General features: G+C 36.2%; 1 protein-coding gene across 1 annotated transcript in view; it reads right to left on the minus strand.

Moving 5' to 3' along the window:
* bloc1s6 (biogenesis of lysosomal organelles complex-1, subunit 6, pallidin) overlaps positions 1–19,071 on the minus strand; it is a 21,994-nt gene continuing 2,923 nt past the window's right edge. The window contains exons 3-6 of the mRNA XM_057832408.1: positions 7,603–7,762; positions 2,929–3,016; positions 2,770–2,856; positions 1–2,534 (exon numbers count right to left, since the gene is read on the minus strand). Coding sequence (XP_057688391.1) covers positions 2,415–2,534; positions 2,770–2,856; positions 2,929–3,016; positions 7,603–7,762 — 455 coding nt within the window. The 3' untranslated portion in view covers positions 1–2,414. The remainder of the gene's footprint in view (positions 2,535–2,769; positions 2,857–2,928; positions 3,017–7,602; positions 7,763–19,071) is intronic.

Consider the following 19,071-nt stretch of genomic DNA (forward strand, 5'->3'; position numbering starts at 1 on the left):
TCATTCCTTTAAATTAATAGTAAATGTGTGATACTAGCTTGTATGATTACCGCTACCCAAACAAATCTACATTATTGTCAAACCCAGAAATATAATAAATCAAACATGACACATGTCAGTCCAAACCTATTTTTAATAACATGAAACACTTGAAGGGCATAAAAAGAACAACACCAAAAAACGGTGATAACACTTGTATGTTTTATCAGGGGTTGACATTTAAAGGTACCGTTGATTTAGCAACTCACCATCTTTGGTTTTAACTAATTCAGGATATATCAACATGCCATTTTGCATGTTTGAGCACATTTACACAAAACAAGATACAACTGAAAATGCATTTCACTAGGCAGACTTTATGTATTTCTTGTCTTAAAAACAAAGGCAGATGAATTAAAGGAATTCCCCAAGCCTAACAGCATAAGGTACAGTAATTGGCATGGTGTTCAAGCAAAAACAACTCAGATTGTATGCAAACTACAAACAACAGGGGGAAAAAATTGTGCTGATCCAGGTACTTATCAAGTGCAAGGCAGGGCACTAGACTTTTTTTTGCTGAAGCAAAATGAGTGTAACTGATTTTCACTTTTTCTGATTCTGTAAATCCTTGAACAGCTTATTTGTGCAATATGACCAACAATGGGACTTTCGTGTGGAACATTGGTATGTCACAAAACAAAATTACCATTAAAATCATTTATAAAATTATTATTCAAGAATAATGATTTTATTTATTTATTTATTTTTTTAAACCTGCCCTGTTCAGCTGTTTGACACAGAGAATGGAAGTCTAAGTGCCCGGATTCTGAACAGTTTTAATGTTTCACATTGAGAGTCTGACATACTCCCATTGTGATCATTCAAAGTACCTTTTTATTATGACAAAGCAGCGAACAGGAAGGGATTATGGGGGGACAGAAGAAAAGAAATACAAGAGAAGAAGGAAAAGAAACACATACACAAACAACAACTAGAAATACACTGAACATCTAAACTAGTTACTAATATGCTGGTGCTATCGTCAGCGAGATGTATTTCCGGTTTACACCATGTGGGGGCCTATTGGCCAGTGAAAGAGGAGAATGGGGGTGGGGGTGTTTATAAGCTAAGTGATTGAAAGGGGTAGAGTGTACACAAATCAGTTCCCTGATCTAGAACCCAGTAATCGTGTGAATCTCTTATGAGTGTAAGCCCGTTGGCGACCAACCCTACGCCGCCGCATCGCCAATCCCGGCACCGGGACCCCCAACCAGAGCATGCCCTACCACATCCAGCAGCACGCAGGCCCCACCGGGCGCGCGACAGCCACGCAGACGGGCGGAGAAGCCGCGCGGGCGCCAACCCAGGAAGAATAATGATTTTAAAAGTCTGCAAATTTACTGGTCGCACATGTTCAAGTAGATGAAAAATGTGTGTGCACTGTGCCAAATTGTATGCCAATGGGGACAACCTGTAGTCCACCAATGCTACTGTTATGAGGAAATTACCTACAAGTATAGCACATTAATAAAAACAAAATTAAAGGTTTGTTTCACTGTTATTGTTAAAGTTCGTTTCTCACTTAAAAATTAGTCATGTGTTACTGTTTACAGATTTTTTTTCTCCATTATGGCAATACTATTAAATAATCCCCAAAGTTATACTGCACATTGTGTTTTTACTTCGTTAACCGCTGCATGCCACATGGGGACCAGCTAACCTGTGGGAGAATTCTAAGTTGCCGTGGATCTTAGTTCACTCATTCAAATGAACAAGAATTAACGATTTTACCACATTTTTTGGTAATACACTATTAATTACAAATATTAGTGTCTATTACTGTAATCAATAAACACCCATGGAGACTCTTACTTTGCAAGTAGATAAATTTAAAAACTCATTTTCATGGTGCCTTGTGTGCCAGGTTTAATCCATTCTGTGACTGCACTCATAACGCATAACGATCATCAAATTAATGGAAGTGCTCTGAATCTATTTCACAACCCAAACAAATAGTTGTCGCTTTAATAAGGAAAACGGCACTCTAAAATAAAATACTGTCCCTTATTAAAAAAAAAAAATTAAAATGGTAGAATCAAGTGAGGGAAAAAATGGGTTTTCAAAATAACACTCAGCCAATACTGAAATCACACCATTTAAATTAGAGCTTACTGAGCAGAACTGATCCCCTAACTGGAGAACAGTCTTCCTGTCACCCAACAACTGCAAGATAAAAACTACATTCATAGAATAATATTGAATTTGAGCATGTTATCCAGTTATTACCATTGCATGACACCCCTTCATTTTGGTCTCTTGCTGCAATATGAGGCAACAATGCACCTACAGTAATAGGACTGAAACAAGTCTCATTTGCTAGCAGTCATTTTGTAGAAAATTGGCTGAAACATGCACAACCACCATCCAGTAGAAGCTTATGTTCTTTTAGCAGGTTTAGCAATAAGCTGCCGCTCTCTCTCCAGCTCCTTTTCACGCTGCTGCTCTCTCTCCAGCGCTTCTTTCTGTTTATGCTGCTGCAGCTTTAAAGCTCTTTTCTGAAACCACATGGGGAAAAAAATCAGTTGTCCATTGTCACAGGGAAGATAAACCATAATGGATGCCTAGCGGAGATCTACAAAAACAGATAAGCGGAAGAAATCCGGATAAAATGTCATAATAAATGCACATATAAAAGCACAGCACTAGGGAGAAAAACAGAAGGTCTGAGGTTTGAGGGAAAAAATATAAGATGCAAGATAAAAATAACAAACTGAACAGGGAAAGAACTACCTTCAGTTTTGTTGTCCTTTCATGAAGCAACATCATCTCTTTCCTGATATTTACCAGTTTGTTGTGGTAAACTTTGGCTTCTGTAAACTGAAAATTGGTTGAGGGGACATGTTGACTTTTGATGGTAAGGCAACAAGTGTCAGTGAAGGTTAAACGTACCAATGAATTCAGGTCAAGTAAGGCGTTGCACTCCTGGAATTTGGTGACTTCTTGGTCCAGCGTGTCCAACAATATTAGCTGATTTTGTCTGAAAGAATTCAATGTAGAGTATTGTTATCAAGAGGATTTTTTACTCAGTCATCAAATTGTCTTTTGAATTCAGTACATTTGTTGTTAAAATTATATTTAACATTGAAGTATAACACATTTGATTTGAATACTGTTACTTACGTGCAGATTTTCTTTGAATTATGTGAAGTACATTCAAACCACTATATATTGTTATTTGTATAATTTCCCAAAATTTAAGCATGTTGTTCACATTCAAACGTCACATTATGTAAATTATTATTTTTATTACTATTTTTGAGTGATGCTAAAATTGATTAGACGTCTATCGCATTCAATGGCATCCAATGAGTTAGGAATGCTTCAAATTTCCAATACAAATGCCTTTAATAATCACATATAAAAGGTATCTGAAATTTTTGGAATTTCTCACATTTCTGCAAAAAATCTCTTATCAAATGTGATCTGATCTTTGTCAAAATCACACAGATGAAAAAGCAGTGTCTGCTTTAACTAAAACAACGCAAACATTTAGAAGTTTTCATATTTTAATGAGGATAGTATGCAGGCCCGGAGTGACTAATTGGGAGCTTCTGGACGATTCCAGAAGGGCCGGCCGGCCAGATGGGCCAGTCCGCGTTTTATTTAAAAAAAAAAAAAAAAAAAATTACACTGTTATCATTTTTTGTTTGGTATTTATTTATGACAGTGTCACTGAGTATAACTTACATTCTGTTACCGCTGTCCCTGTGGGCCGTCTTAAAAAAAAAAAAACAGTATTATTTTTTTTTCCAGACTCATCCTCACGTGTGCAGACGAAAAATACAGCATGCAGCTCCGCCCCCTAATTATAGTCTGTATTGAGCCAAATTAGCTGCTATCTCGGTGCTCGGATGGATAAAAAGAGCAAGGGTGGCGCTGAAAAATAAGAATTAAAAAGAGAAAAGCACTCGTGAAAGAATCGGCAAAATGCGCGAAAATAGCTAATTTTTTTCATGCAACGACCTTGCTGCCTCAAACTACAGAGGATTACAACGAAAGTGGTAAGGCCAGATGGCGAATAAAATGCAACTTGCACCGTGTGATACGACAATATGTAATTGTGGAAACTTTGGCTTCTTGTAGCACCTCACAAGGGATATGTAGCAGCAAGCATTAGCCATAATGAACACACCACAGGTGCAGAGCTGGAAGGTAGGATTGCCATGTCGTTCAGCGAGTGAACATTAGAATTAATATAATCAATTACGTGGCGTTTTTAAAGTGGAAATGGAAAATGGATAATAGTATCATTAGAAGTTGTTACAATGTGCAATACGTATTCTTTATTTTTCATATTGTTATGTTGCTATGTTTGTTTTATCTGTAAGCACTCATTTTGTTAATATTTGATGTTGCAGAAAAGGTCTTATTTATTCATTTATTTTGGGGCTGCCAAAATTATCGCGTTAACGGGCGGTAATTAATTTTTTAAATGAATCACGTTAAAATATTTGACGCAATTAACGCTCATGCCCTGCTCAGACAGATTTAAATGACAGTACAATGACATGCCCACTTGTTAATTGTGCTTTATGGAGTTTTTCCGCCCTCCGCTGGCGCTTGGGTGCGACTGATTTTATAGGCTTCAGCACCCATGAGCATTGTGTAAGTAATTATTGACATCAACAATGGCGGGCTACTAGTTTATTTTTTGATTGAAAATTTTACAAATTTTATTAAAACGAAAACATTAAGAGGGGTTTTAATATAAAATTTCTATAACTTGTACTAACATTTATCTTTTAAGAACTACAAGTCTTTCTATCCATGGATCGCTTTAACAGAATGTTAATAATGTTAATGCCATCTTGTTGATTTATTGTTATAATAAACAAATACAGTCCTTATGTACCTTATGTTGAATGTATATATCCATCTTGTGTCTCATCTTTCCATTCCAACAATAATTTACAGAAAAATATGGCATATTTTATAGATGGTTTGAATTGCGATTAATTACGATTAATTTTTAAGCTGTAATTAACTCGATCAAAAATTTTAATCATTTGACAGGCCTAATTTATTTTTCAAATGTATCATTTAATATAGTTTTTTTTAAAATCCATTTTTAAATTTGTTCAAAATATGTTGTGTTGCACTTGTTAAAATAAAGCCACCTTGTTAAACAACCATGACCTGCACTGAATTGGAATACACAGAATTACAGTACACGGCTTTAGAGAACACTGAACTTAACACGTGTATGCATAATGACATAATTTTAAATGAGTGGGCCGGTCTGAGGCATGAAATTCCAGGGCCGAAAATGAGTCCCACTCCGGCCCTGATAGTATGCAATCAATGACAGAAGGGGGAAAAATAAGTAAGTGAACCATCACATTTAACAATTTGTGCCCCCCCCCTCCCCCTTTGGCAGCAATAACTTGAAACTTCTTCCTGCCTCCGACGAGGGCGGACGTTTTTTTCCCCCCTCCCTGCTGCTGCTGCTTGCTGTTATCTTCGTCTTCGTCAATCAGACTGTCTGCTTTTTTTCCTCTGTGGATCAACCGCGCTGGTCTCTCATACAAAAATGGACACCCCTTATCCCCCCCCCCCCCCCTTCTCCTGGAGGAGCCGCGCAGATGATGTTGATATTTTTTGTCCCTGATCTCTTCCCAAGGCCGGTCGCAGGGCTCTGCGACTTTTAATTTGTCTACAGACACGTACAAACACTGATACACTTGCGCACTCACACACAACCTCACCCCCCTCCAATCCGCCCCTGCCTTTTTCTTGCTATCACTTTCCCACCCCTCCCTCTATGGGGTTATATTGCTGACACTATTCTGAGCGAGCAATAATGGAAATTGCCATGACTGGTAGTTTGCCTTTTTTTCCGTACAAAAAATCCCTGCACGTGACCTGTGCGTCGTGTCATATCCTTGCAATGTTGTATGATATATGTGTGCCTACTTGTAACTTGCGCTGTAATTTCTGAAGAAGAGAGAGAGAAGTGGCGGCGCGGAACAAGTCTGCAGCGGCCCAATGCTCACTCATCGAACGGAATTTCATTGCATCTGTTGTCATCTTGTGAGCACTGGTGTCAATGACAAATAAAATCTCTGAATCTGAATCAGATGCTTCCTGTAGCTGCAGATCAGTCTGCCACATCGATCAGGACTAATCTTGTCTAATTCGTCTCTCCAAAACTGCAGTAGTTCAATCAGATTCCTGGGATGTCTGGCATGAATCACTGTCTTTAAGGTCATGCCACAGCATCTCAATGGGGTTCAAGTCTGCACTTTGACTTTGCCACGCCAGAACGTGTATTTTATTCCTTTGAAACCATTCTGAAGTTTATTTTCTTCTGTGTTTTGGATCATGGTCTTGTTGCAGCATCCATCCTCTTTTTAGCATCAACTGTCTGACAGACGGCCTCAAGTTTTCCTGCAAAACATCCTGATAAACTTTTGAATTCATTCTTCCATTAATGACTGCAAGTTGTCCAGGCCATGAGGAAGCAAAACTGCCCCAAATCACGATGCTTCCCCCAACATGCTTCACGGTGGGGATGAGGTGTCGATGTTGGTGAGCTGTTCCATTTTTCCTCCACACATGACATGATTGCGTGTTACTCCCAAACAATACAACTTTGGTTTCATCAGTCCACAAAATATTTTGCCGAAACTTCTGTGGAGTGTCCAAGTGCCTGTTTGTGTTTTTTTAGACAGCAGTGGCTTCCTCTGTGGAGTCCTCCCATGAACACCATTCTTGGCCATAGTTTTACACATAGTTGATGTGTACACAGGGATATTGGACTGTGCCAGTGATTTCTGTAAATCCTTGGAAGACACTCTGGGATTCTTTTTTACCCCTCTGAGTATTCTGCACTGAACTCTTGGCGTCATCTTTGGTGGACGGCCACTCCTTGGGAGAGAAAAAAACAGTGCCAAACTCTCTCCATTTGTAGACAACTTCTCTGACTGTCGATTGATGAACATCCAGATTTTTAGAGATGGTTTTGTATAATTTCCCAGATTTATACAAATCAACAATCCTTTATCGCAAGGTCTTCAGACAGCTCTTTTGACCAAGCCATGATGCACATCAGACAATGCTTCTCATCAGGACAATTTTTACCAGGTGTGTGTTTTATAGTGGGCAGGGCAGCTTTAAACCACTAATCAGTGACTGAGCACACACCTGACTTAAATTGTTCAGTAAAAATTGGTTTCAATTGCTCTTTAATTCTCCTTAGGCAGAGGCTTCACTTACTTATTTTTCTCCCCACTGTCATTGTTTGCATGCAATCTTCATTAAAATATGAAAACCTCTATATGTTTGGGTGGTTATAGTTAAACCAGACACTGTTTTTACATCTGTGTGATTTTAACAAAGATCAGATCACATTTGATGGTGATTTTATGAAGAAATGTGAGAAATTCCAAAAGGTTCAGATATCTTTTCATACCACTGTAATATAATTACCTACAGAAAAATGTGGTTGAAAATGAGAACAAACTGAAAGTCAACCAGAAGCATGGAACGGATTGTGTTCCACTGTTCTTAGTATTGGATTGTTTAGAAATCAAGTGATGATCTGAGGTTCATTAGTCAACTCACGTAAGTTCTTGGAGGGTACGTTTGGAGTTCTGCAAGCCAGGTAGGTAGTGGGAGAGCAAGCCCTCTGTCAGCTTATACACTGCTTCCTTATCTACGTATACATTTTCTAGATGTTCAGGGCCTTTCACAAATGCTTGCGTTTGCTCCGACAACTGTGGATCTAAAGAATGAAGGCAAATGTTCAAATAGACATTACTAGTTCGGTATTTCCCTCCATATTAACTAGGCCTGCACAATATATCTTTTGAATATCACCATCGCGATGTGCGCATGCGCAATAGTCCTATCGCAGGATGTACGATTATCATTATATTTTGAACACCTAAACTTTTGGTGTGCTTCATAAAAGCAGCAAGTGTGCCGAGACATGGCTTCCTTTTATATACAGCAATCTTCATCATTCACAGATAAACCCCCTTAGCCTGGATTAAACGGTATTATATGCAGAGGTGGGTAGTAACGCGTTACATGTACTTAGTTACATTTATTTGAGTAACTTTTTGATAAAAATGTACTTCTAAGAGTAGTTTTACTAAGCCATACTTTTTACTTTTACTTGCGTAGATTTGTGAAGAAAAAAGCGCTACTTTCACTCTGCTACTTTGGGCTACAACAGAGTCGTTACATTTTTCCTCTTTATTTAGTATTTTTTTTTGCTAGCGATGCTATTGCCATGAGTAGCGCGACTATTTTCACCAATGAGACGTCGCAACAATAATCACGATTCCATTACACCAATCGGACACAAGCTTGCCGTTCTATGATCACGCCAGCTTGTTCAATCACGCGTCTTTAAAGCACTGTAACAAATGAAGTATTTGATATATAGCACTGCCCTCAACATGAATCGAAATCGTGGATTTAAAACTCTTTCTCAGTTTTTATTGGGCACCGACTGACCACGGAAAACCGGAGATATGATCCTTTTAATTTCATAATAGTAACTCTGAAGGAACTACAGTATTTACTATGCAAACTAGGAACTATTTTCTCCACTAAAAGGCAGGCAAAGGCTCTTTGGACAAATAATGCTTCATTACTGTTTTTTTTCCCTCTATCTTTAACGTTTTTTGGCTTAATGTGGTTATGCAATGGGTTATTGAACAGTATCATTATAAAAACAGTTCATATAGATAAGTTTGTGCTGAGAGAAAAAAATACCATTGTTTAAAAAACAAAACAAACAAAAAAAACATTCAAACAAAAATAAGCAGTTACTCAAAATGTTACTCATTACTCGAGTATTCTTTTCACTGGATACTATTTTACTTGTACTTGAGCATATTTTTGGATGACTACTTTAACTGTTACTTGAGCAATATTATTTTGAAGTAACGCTACTCTTACGTGAGTAAAATTTTTGGCTACTCTACCCACCTTCGATTATATGAATACAATCATTATCATATATTGCGGTCTTGCAATTTCTTGCACTTTCAGTTCTAAAATAAAGGAATAACAAATAAATAATAAAATTAAAGTAAACTGAGGCTTACCTTAAATCTATAATGCGACAATTAAAAAAATACAGGAACAAAGATAACAATTTCATAATGAGGAATATGTTTAATTGTTTAAAGAATAGAAAATATATATACTGTATATTTTTTAAATTAAGGATACAAGGATATACGAGGAAAAACAAGAGGGGAAACTCAGGAAAAACAATGTGATGGAAAAACAATGTGATAAAATACTGAATGCAATAGACTGCTAAAAAACATGGTGTGTCAACCAGTCTTCCCAAACAACGCTATTTAAGTCACGTGGTGAAAATTATTCTAGTTTAAATTTAGCTATTTATATCACAATATGTTGCACACTTCCAAAAAGTCGCAATGTAGGTTTTTCCAATATCGTTCAGCCCTAATATTATTAAATAATTTGCTGCCATTGATGGCAATGGACTTCTAATCCGTTTTGACGAAGACTGGCAGTGGACTGCGGTCAAGCCACCCTCCACTCGTTAAAACGAAGTCAAGCTAGCCACCCCTCATTTGGATCATTGTGTGCATTACGGTAATGCAACGCGCTGGCTTCCTAATGGTGCAACTTGCTGTATTCATAATGGAACGCGGTGGCTGCCCATTTCCGCTGTCATTTCGCCTGATTTCAAAAATTGATTAAAAAAAATCTGGCTGATATCCCGGGACGGTTCCACTTCTGAGGTATACTAGAGTACCCCAAGACTCGAACTAAAGTACTCTGATAAAATTCTGATGTATCATTTCAAAATAAAAGTACTTTGAAAATTGTCAATTTTTGCTCTCATTTCGCCTGATGTCAAAAATTGATTAAAAAAAATCTGGCTGATATCCCGAGACGGTTCCACTTCAGAGGTATACTAGACTACCCCAAGACTCGAACTAAAGTACTCTGATAAAATTCTGATGTATCATTTCAAAATAAAAGTACTTTGAAAATTGCTTATTTTGGCTGTCATTTCGCCTGATTTCAAAAATTAATTAAAAAAAATCTGTCTGATATCCCGAGACGATTCCACTTCTGAGGTAAACTAGACTACTCCAAGACTCAAACTAAAGTACTCTGATAAAATTCTGATGTATCATTTCAAAATAAAAGTACTTTGAAAAATGCCCATTTTTGCTGTCATTTCGCCTGATTTCAAAAATTAATTCAAAAAAATCTGGCTGATATCCCGAGACGGTTCCACTTCTGAGGTACACTACACTACCCCAAGACTCGAACTAAAGTACTCTGATAAAATTCTGATGTATCATTTCAAAATAAAAGTACTTTGAAAAATGCCTATTTTTGCTGTCATTTCGCCTGATTTCAAAAATTAATTTTAAAAAATCTGGCTGATATCCCGAGACGGTTCCACTTCAGAGGTATACTACACTACCCCAAGACTCAAACTAAAGTACTCTGATAAAATTCTGATGTATCATTTCAAAATAAAAGTACTTTGAAAATTGCTTATTTTGGCTGTCATTTCGCCTGATTTCAAAATTTGATTAAAAAAAATCTGGCTGATATCCCGAGACGGTTCCACTTCAGAGGTATACTAGACTACCCCAAGACTCGAACTAAAGTACTCTGATAAAATTCTGATGTATCATTTCAAAATAAAAGTACTTTGTAAATTGCCCATTTTTGCTGTCATTTCGCCTGATTTAAAAAATTAATTTAAAAAAATCTGCCTGATATCCCGAGACGGTTCCACTTCTGAGGTACACTACACTACCCCAAGACTCGAACTAAAGTACTCTGATAAAATTCTGATGTATCATTTCAAAATAAAAGTACTTTGAAAATTGCCCATTTTTGCTGTCATTTCGCCTGATTTAAAAAATTAATTTAAAAAAATCTGCCTGATATCCCGAGACGGTTCCACTTCTGAGGTATACTAGACTACCCCAAGACTCGAACTAAAGTACTCTGATAAAATTCTGATGTATCATTTCAAAATAAAAGTACTTTGAAAATTGCCCATTTTTGCTGTCATTTCGCCTGATTTAAAAAATTGATTCAAAAAAATCTGCCTGATATCCCGAGACGGTTCCACTTCTGAGGTATACTAGACTACCCCAAGACTCGAACTAAAGTACTCTGATAAAATTCTGATGTATCATTTCAAAATAAAAGTACTTTGAAAAATGCCAATTTTTGCTGTCATTTCGCCTGATTTCAAAAATTAATTTTAAAAAATCTGGCTGATATCCCGAGACGGTTCCACTTCTGAGGTATACTAGACTACTCCAAGACTCGAACTAAAGTACTCTGATAAAATTCTGATGTATCATTTCAAAATAAAAGTACTTTGAAAATTGCTTATTTTGGCTGTCATTTCGCCTGATTTCAAAAATTAATTTTAAAAAATCTGGCTGATATCCCGAGACGGTTCCACTTCTGAGGTATACTAGACTACCCCAAGACTCGAACTAAAGTACTCTGATAAAATTCTGATGTATCATTTCAAAATAAAAGTACTTTGAAAAATGCCTATTTTTGCTGTCATTTCGCCTGATTTCAAAAATTGATTTAAAAAAATCTGGCTGATATCCCGAGACGGTTCCACTTCTGAGGTACACTACACTACGCCAAGACTCGAACTAAAGTACTCTGATAAAATTCTGATGTATCATTTTAAAATAAAAGTACTTTGAAAATTGTCAATTTTTGCTCTCATTTCGCCTGATTTCAAAAATTGATTTTAAAAAATCTGGCTGATATCCCGAGACGGTTCCACTTCTGAGGTATACTAGACTACCCCAAGACTCGAACTAAAGTGCTCTGATAAAATTCTGATGTATCATTTCAAAATAAAAGTACTTTGAAAATTGCTTATTTTGGCTGTCATTTCGCCTGATTTCAAAAATTGATAAAAAAAAATCTGGCTGATATCCCGAGACGATTCCACTTCTGAGGTATACTAGACTACTCCAAGACTCGAACTAAAGTACTCTGATAAAATTCTGATGTATCATTTCAAAATAAAAGTACTTTGAAAAATGCCTATTTTTGCTGTCATTTCGCCTGATTTCAAAAATTAATTTAAAAAAATCTGGCTGATATCCCGAGACGGTTCCACTTCTGAGGTACACTACACTACCCCAAGACTCGAACTAAAGTACTCTGATAAAATTCTGATGTATCATTTCAAAATAAAAGTACTTTGAAAATTGTCAATTTTTGCTCTCATTTAGCCTGATTTCAAAAATTGATTAAAAAAAATCTGGCTGATATCCCGAGACGGTTCCACTTCAGAGGTATACTAGACTACCCCAAGACTCGAACTAAAGTACTCTGATAAAATTCTGATGTATCATTTTAAAATAAAAGTACTTTGAAAAATGCCCATTTTTGCTGTCATTTCGCCTGATTTCAAAAAGTGATTAAAAAAAATCTGTCTGATATCCCGAGACGGTTCCACTTCTGAGGTATACTAGACTACCCCAAGACTCGAACTAAAGTACTCTGATAAAATTCTGATGTATCATTTCAAAATAAAAGTACTTTGAAAATTGTCAATTTTTGCTGTCATTTCGCCTGATTTCAAAAATTAATTTAAAAAAATCTGGCTGATATCCCGAGACGGTTCCACTTCTGAGATACACTACACTACCCCAAGACTCGAACTAAAGTACTCTGATAAAATTCTGATGTATCATTTCAAAGTAAAAGTACTTTGAAAATTGCTTATTTTGGCTGTCATTTCGCCTGATTTCAAAAATTGATAAAAAAAAATCTGGCTGATATCCCGAGACGATTCCACTTCTGAGGTATACTAGACTACTCCAAGACTCGAACTAAAGTACTCTGATAAAATTCTGATGTATCATTTCAAAATAAAAGTACTTTGAAAAATGCCTATTTTTGCTGTCATTTCGCCTGATTTCAAAAATTAATTTAAAAAAATCTGGCTGATATCCCGAGACGGTTCCACTTCTGAGGTACACTACACTACGCCAAGACTCGAACTAAAGTACTCTGATAAAATTCTGATGTATCATTTTAAAATAAAAGTACTTTGAAAATTGTCAATTTTTGCTCTCATTTCGCCTGATTTCAAAAATTGATTTAAAAAAATCTGGCTGATATCCCGAGACGGTTCCACTTCTGAGGTATACTAGACTACCCCAAGACTCGAACTAAAATACTCTGATAAAATTCTGATGTATCATTTCAAAATAAAAGTACTTTGAAAATTGCTTATTTTGGCTGTCATTTCGCCTGATTTCAAAAATTAATTTTAAAAAATCTGGCTGATATCCCGAGACGGTTCCACTTCTGAGGTATACTAGACTACCCCAAGACTCGAACTAAAGTACTCTGATAAAATTCTGATGTATCATTTCAAAATCATATCTGCCTCATAGTTCTGAGAACAAGGGTTGGTTCAAGTCATGGCTCCGGCCTTGCTGTATGACACTTCTAAAATACAGGATTGGTGAAAAGGTGTCTCCTTGTACAGTAGGAGTGAAATCCTCCACCCACTGCGGTCCTTTGTGGAATTAGTTTGGTGACCGCTGATCTAAAGTCCCTTTTGAAAAGCGAGGACATTACAATTTGCATACTTTCTATGTTATCCGTGTGTGTGTTGTTTTTTATGGCCCTCTACGGTTTCCTTGCACGATCCTAAAAACAAACATGTAAGGCAAATTGAACACTCCAAATTGTACGTATGTTTGTTTAATAGTGCAAGTTCAGGGTATACCTTTCTTACTGTTAATGGTGAACTGACAAAGGCTCCATCACCCTGGCAGCCCTCGTAAGGATAACCAGCAAAGAGGATGAATGAATTAAAAAAAACAAAAAACAAAACATGATATTACAGTTGTAAACAAGGGTGAAAGTGGCTAGAATTTCTTGCTGGAACTCCCCGACGTGAAGGTCGCTACGGAGCCAGAAATTTTATTTAATTTTTTTCTTTCATTTTATTTTATTTTATTTTTTTTTGGGGGGGGGGGGGGGGGTGTCAAACCTCTTAAACTACTGAAATGCAAAGAAAACTGTTTTAGCACAGTTATTTGTATAACACATACAAAAACTGATTTTCATTCAAAATTGTATTTTTTCAATGATATGCAAAATAAAAGTTAACAAAAACAGCTAAAACCCCAACCTTCATCTTCTAATTTTTATTTTCCGTTATTTCCTCACATACTAAATGCCAAATCTCAATTTTAACTAGTAAAGAACATAGGAAACATTAAAATTGAAGTCAATGTAAACAAATACTTATTTTTAAATGATAATAAAGATATAAGTAACATACATTCAGAAAAATAAGTACAAATGACTTATATTATGCAGAGTGAAATTAAATATAGTTTGAACATTGACTTTTTTAAATCATAATGAAATGAATGAATGAATAAATGAATCAGTAGCCTAAAATAAAAGAACAAATATAAGTCCAAAGGGCACATTGACAGCTAAGATGTTCTGTACCTCCCCATCAGAGCAAATAAAACTAAATATGATAAATAAGCCTCCTCAACTCTTTCGTTGCTCTTAAAGATTTGATCCATTTTATGTTGCATTGCCTTTTTTTTGTCGCATCAATTCAACGACTTTTTATTTTTTTTATTTTTTAATTGCTGTTCCAGAAAACATGCACATTTGTACCAATCAGAGCTAACTACCTCTGCTGATAACATGTCAGTATGTCAGCCAATTGAACGGATAAATGAGTACAGCCGTTTTGCTTTGCTGCGTGCATTTTCACATTGACGTGACTCATCATCGTCAGACTCGGATAACTACAGGAGCTGGGGAAACCTCCATGCCGTCCGCGGAATAAAACAAATTATAAATATTGGTGGAAACGAATTACGCTACACAAGCACTTTATTATGCTTGTTGTTAACACTTGTGTATGTAAATCTGATGTTGGTAGATTGTTTTCTTCTTGGCATGTGTGGCAGCTTAGCATTTTTTTTTTTTTTTTTTTTTTTTACATAGCGTTTTGACAGTTGCCGTCATATTTTCGGAATCAAAGCAGAGTGTACCAGAACAGCATTCCGGCCCTGAATTTAATACCAGAACTGCGTTCTGGCCCTGAATCTTATACCGGAACTGTGTTCATGACCGTTCTGGCCCACTTTCACCCCTAGTTGTAAATGATGTTTTGAATTTTAATTTAAAAGTGTCACATATAAAAGACAGCAATTTATGAATTCATCCTTGTCTAAACTTCCCACCCAACATAACATGACACCCAATGATGTTTTTATTTTGACTGTTCTTTGATAGATCCAATGAATATATATACATATACATATACATATATACATATACATATACATATACATATATATATATATATATATATATATATATATATATATATATCAATGACACATAAAAAGCATGCTTATGCACAACATATAATGCATAATAATTGTTTCCTTTTGGCAATTTTCAACTCCTGTTCATTCGTTCCTAGGCGCTGTTAATGGTACCACTTATTGAAGCCATCCCCCTGGATCAAAGAGCAGTCAAAATAAAAACATCATTGGGTGTCATGTTATGTTGGGTGGGAACTTTAGACAAGGATATATGCATAAATTGCTGTCTTTTATATTTGAGGCTTTTAAATTAAAAATCAGAACATATCATTCACCACTGGAATTCATGTATTTTTATGTTATGTGTGATACACACACTCGGATAACATACAAAGTATGCAAATTATAGTGTCCTCGCTTTTCAAAAGGGACTTTAGACAGTGGCGCCTCCAGAAATTTTTGATAGGGGTGGCCAGATGGGGCCACTTAAAATCTTGGGGTGGCCAAAACTAAAAGCCATAATTTCAGGTTTTCATTATATTATTGCAGTACAAAGGTCAGGAGAAAACTATCAGAAAGACTTAAGGACACGGCTACTGATATACTTTGGTGTATTGTGTAATATTTGATGCTACTAATGATTTAATGTGCATTGTCCATAACTGGCCAGTCAACATTTTAAGTTCCACAACAATTCTGTTTTATTGTGTTATGTATATATTAGGCATAAGGTGTACATTTAACTAGGGCTGTCAAACGATTAAAATTTTTAATTGAGTTAATCACAGCTTAAAAAATAAGTAATCGCAATTCAAACCACCTCTAAAATATGCCATATTTTTCTGTTGAAAATTGTTATTACTCCTATTTATTTTTTTATTACTATTGTTGAAATGGAAAGATAAGACAAGACGGCTACAGTGGGGAGAACAAGTATTTAATACACAGTCAATGGGAAAACCCATTGGCAGTGTATCAAATACTTGTTCTTCCCACTGTATATACATTCAACATACTGTACATAAGTACTGTATTTTTTTATTATAACAATAAATCCACCAGATGGCATTAACATTATGAACATTATTTCTGTGAAAGGGATCCACAGGTAGAAAGACTTGTAATTCTTAAAGGATAAATGTGAGTTTGTATATTGTGACTAAATATTGCCATCTAGTGTATTTGTTGAGCTTTCAGTAAATGTTACTGTAGCGACTTAACTGTCCTGCCCAAATGCATGATGGGAAGTGGTGCAACCATGACTGTGTGTGGTGCCTGCAAATGCTATATCTTCTCTGCGTAAGAAAAAGATCAACTCCTGTCATTCTTCCCCACGTTGCTTCCCACAATATTTATAGTTGCTGTGGGAGAGATGACTAAGCTTTTGGCAATTAAACGCACGGCCCCAATGAATGCTTGTATCTACTCCACTCACTTGACACTGCCTCTTTTCTCTGTATATAAGTAAAACGGCGCCATTGTAGGGTGTTTGCGGCAATGCTTGAATGAGTCCTACCGCAAATGCGTTAATTGCGATAAATACAGTATTTTCACGTGATTAATTAAATTAATTACCGCCCATTAACACGATAAATATGACAGCCCCACATTTAACAAAACAAAATAAATGCATTCATTTGGGATGAAATGCATAACTGATGCTACAACAATTCAACGATATACTGGCAAGCGGGGTGGCCAGTGGGGTGGCCAACCAATTTATAGGGGTGGCTGTGGCCACCGCTGGCGGCGCACTGACTTCGGCGCACTGACTTTAGATCAGCGGTCACCAAACTAATTCCACAAAGGACCGCAGTGGGTGGAGGATTTCACTCCTACTGGACAAGGAGACACCTTTTCACCAATCCTGTGTTTTAGAAGTGTCATACAGCAAGGCCGGAGCCATGACTTGAACCTTGTTCTCAGAACTATGAGGCAGATATGATTTTGAAATGATACATCAGAATTTTATCAGAGTACTTTAGTTCGAGTCTTGGGGTAGTCTAGTATACCTCAGAAGTGGAACCGCCTCGGGATATCAGACAGATTTTTTTTAATCAATTTTTGAAATCAGGCGAAATGACAGCAAAAATGGGCATTTTTCAAAGTACTTTTATTTTAAAATGATACATCAGAATTTTATCAGAGTACTTTAGTTCGAGTCTTGGGGTAGTCTAGTATACCTCAGAAGTGGAACCGTCTCGGGATATCAGCCAGATTTTTTTTAATCAATTTTTGAAATCAGGCGAAATGAGAGCAAAAATTGACAATTTTCAAAGTACTTTTATTTTGAAATGATACATCAGAATTTTATCAGAGTACTTTAGTTCGAGTCTTGGGGTAGTCTAGTATACCTCAGAAGTGGAACCGTCTCGGGATATCAGGCAGATTTTTTTTAATCAATTTTTGAAATCAGGCGAAATGACAGCAAAAATGGGCATTTTTCAAAGTACTTTTATTTTAAAATGATACATCAGAATTTTATCAGAGTACTTTAGTTCGAGTCTTGGGGTAGTGTAGTGTACCTCAGAAGTGGAACCGTCTCGGGATATCAGCCAGATTTTTTTTTATTAATTTTTGAAATCAGGCGAAATGACAGCCAAAATAAGCAATTTTCAAAGTACTTTTATTTTGAAATGATACATCAGAATTTTATCAGAGCACTTTAGTTCGAGTCTTGGGGTAGTCTAGTATACCTCAGAAGTGGAACCGTCTCGGGATATCAGCCAGATTTTTTTTAATCAATTTTTGAAATCAGGCGAAATGACAGCAAAAATGGGCATTTTTCAAAGTACTTTTATTTTAAAATGATACATCAGAATTTTATCAGAGTACTTTAGTTCGAGTCTTGGGGTAGTGTAGTGTACCTCAGAAGTGGAACCGTCTCGGGATATCAGCCAGATTTTTTTAAATTAATTTTTTAAATCAGGCGAAATGACAGCAAAAATGGGCAATTTTCAAAGTACTTTTATTTTGAAATGATACATCAGAATTTTATCAGAGTACTTTAGTTCGAGTCTTGGGGTAGTCTAGTATACCTCTGAAGTGGAACCGTCTCGGGATATCAGCCAGATTTTTTTTAATCAATTTTTGAAATCAGGCGAAATGAGAGCAAAAATTGACAATTTTCAAAGTACTTTTATTTTGAAATGATACATCAGAATTTTATCAGAGTACTTTAGTTCGAGTCTTGGGGTAGTCTAGTATACCTCAGAAGTGGAACCGTCTCGGGATATCAGGCAGATTTTTTTTAATCAATTTTTGAAATCAGGCGAAATGACAGCAAAAATGGGCATTTTTCAAAGTACTTTTATTTTAAAATGATACATCAGAATTTTATCAGAGTACTTTAGTTCGAGTCTTGGGGTAGTGTAGTGTACCTCAGAAGTGGAACCGTCTCGGGATATCAGCCAGATTTTTTTTAATTAATTTTTGAAATCAGGCGAAATGACAGCAAAAATGGGCATTTTTCAAAGTACTTTTATTTTGAAATGATACATCAGAATTTTATCAGAGTACTTTAGTTCGAGTCTTGGAGTAGTCTAGTATACCTCAGAAGTGGAATCGTCTCGGGATATCAGCCAGATTTTTTTTTATTAATTTTTGAAATCAGGCGAAATGACAGCCAAAATAAGCAATTTTCAAAGTACTTTTATTTTGAAATGATACATCAGAATTTTATCAGAGTACTTTAGTTCGAGTCTTGGGGTAG

The sequence above is a fragment of the Corythoichthys intestinalis genome, chromosome 1 (genome assembly GCF_030265065.1).
Source record: "Corythoichthys intestinalis isolate RoL2023-P3 chromosome 1, ASM3026506v1, whole genome shotgun sequence".
NCBI classification, from domain to species: domain Eukaryota; kingdom Metazoa; phylum Chordata; class Actinopteri; order Syngnathiformes; family Syngnathidae; genus Corythoichthys; species Corythoichthys intestinalis.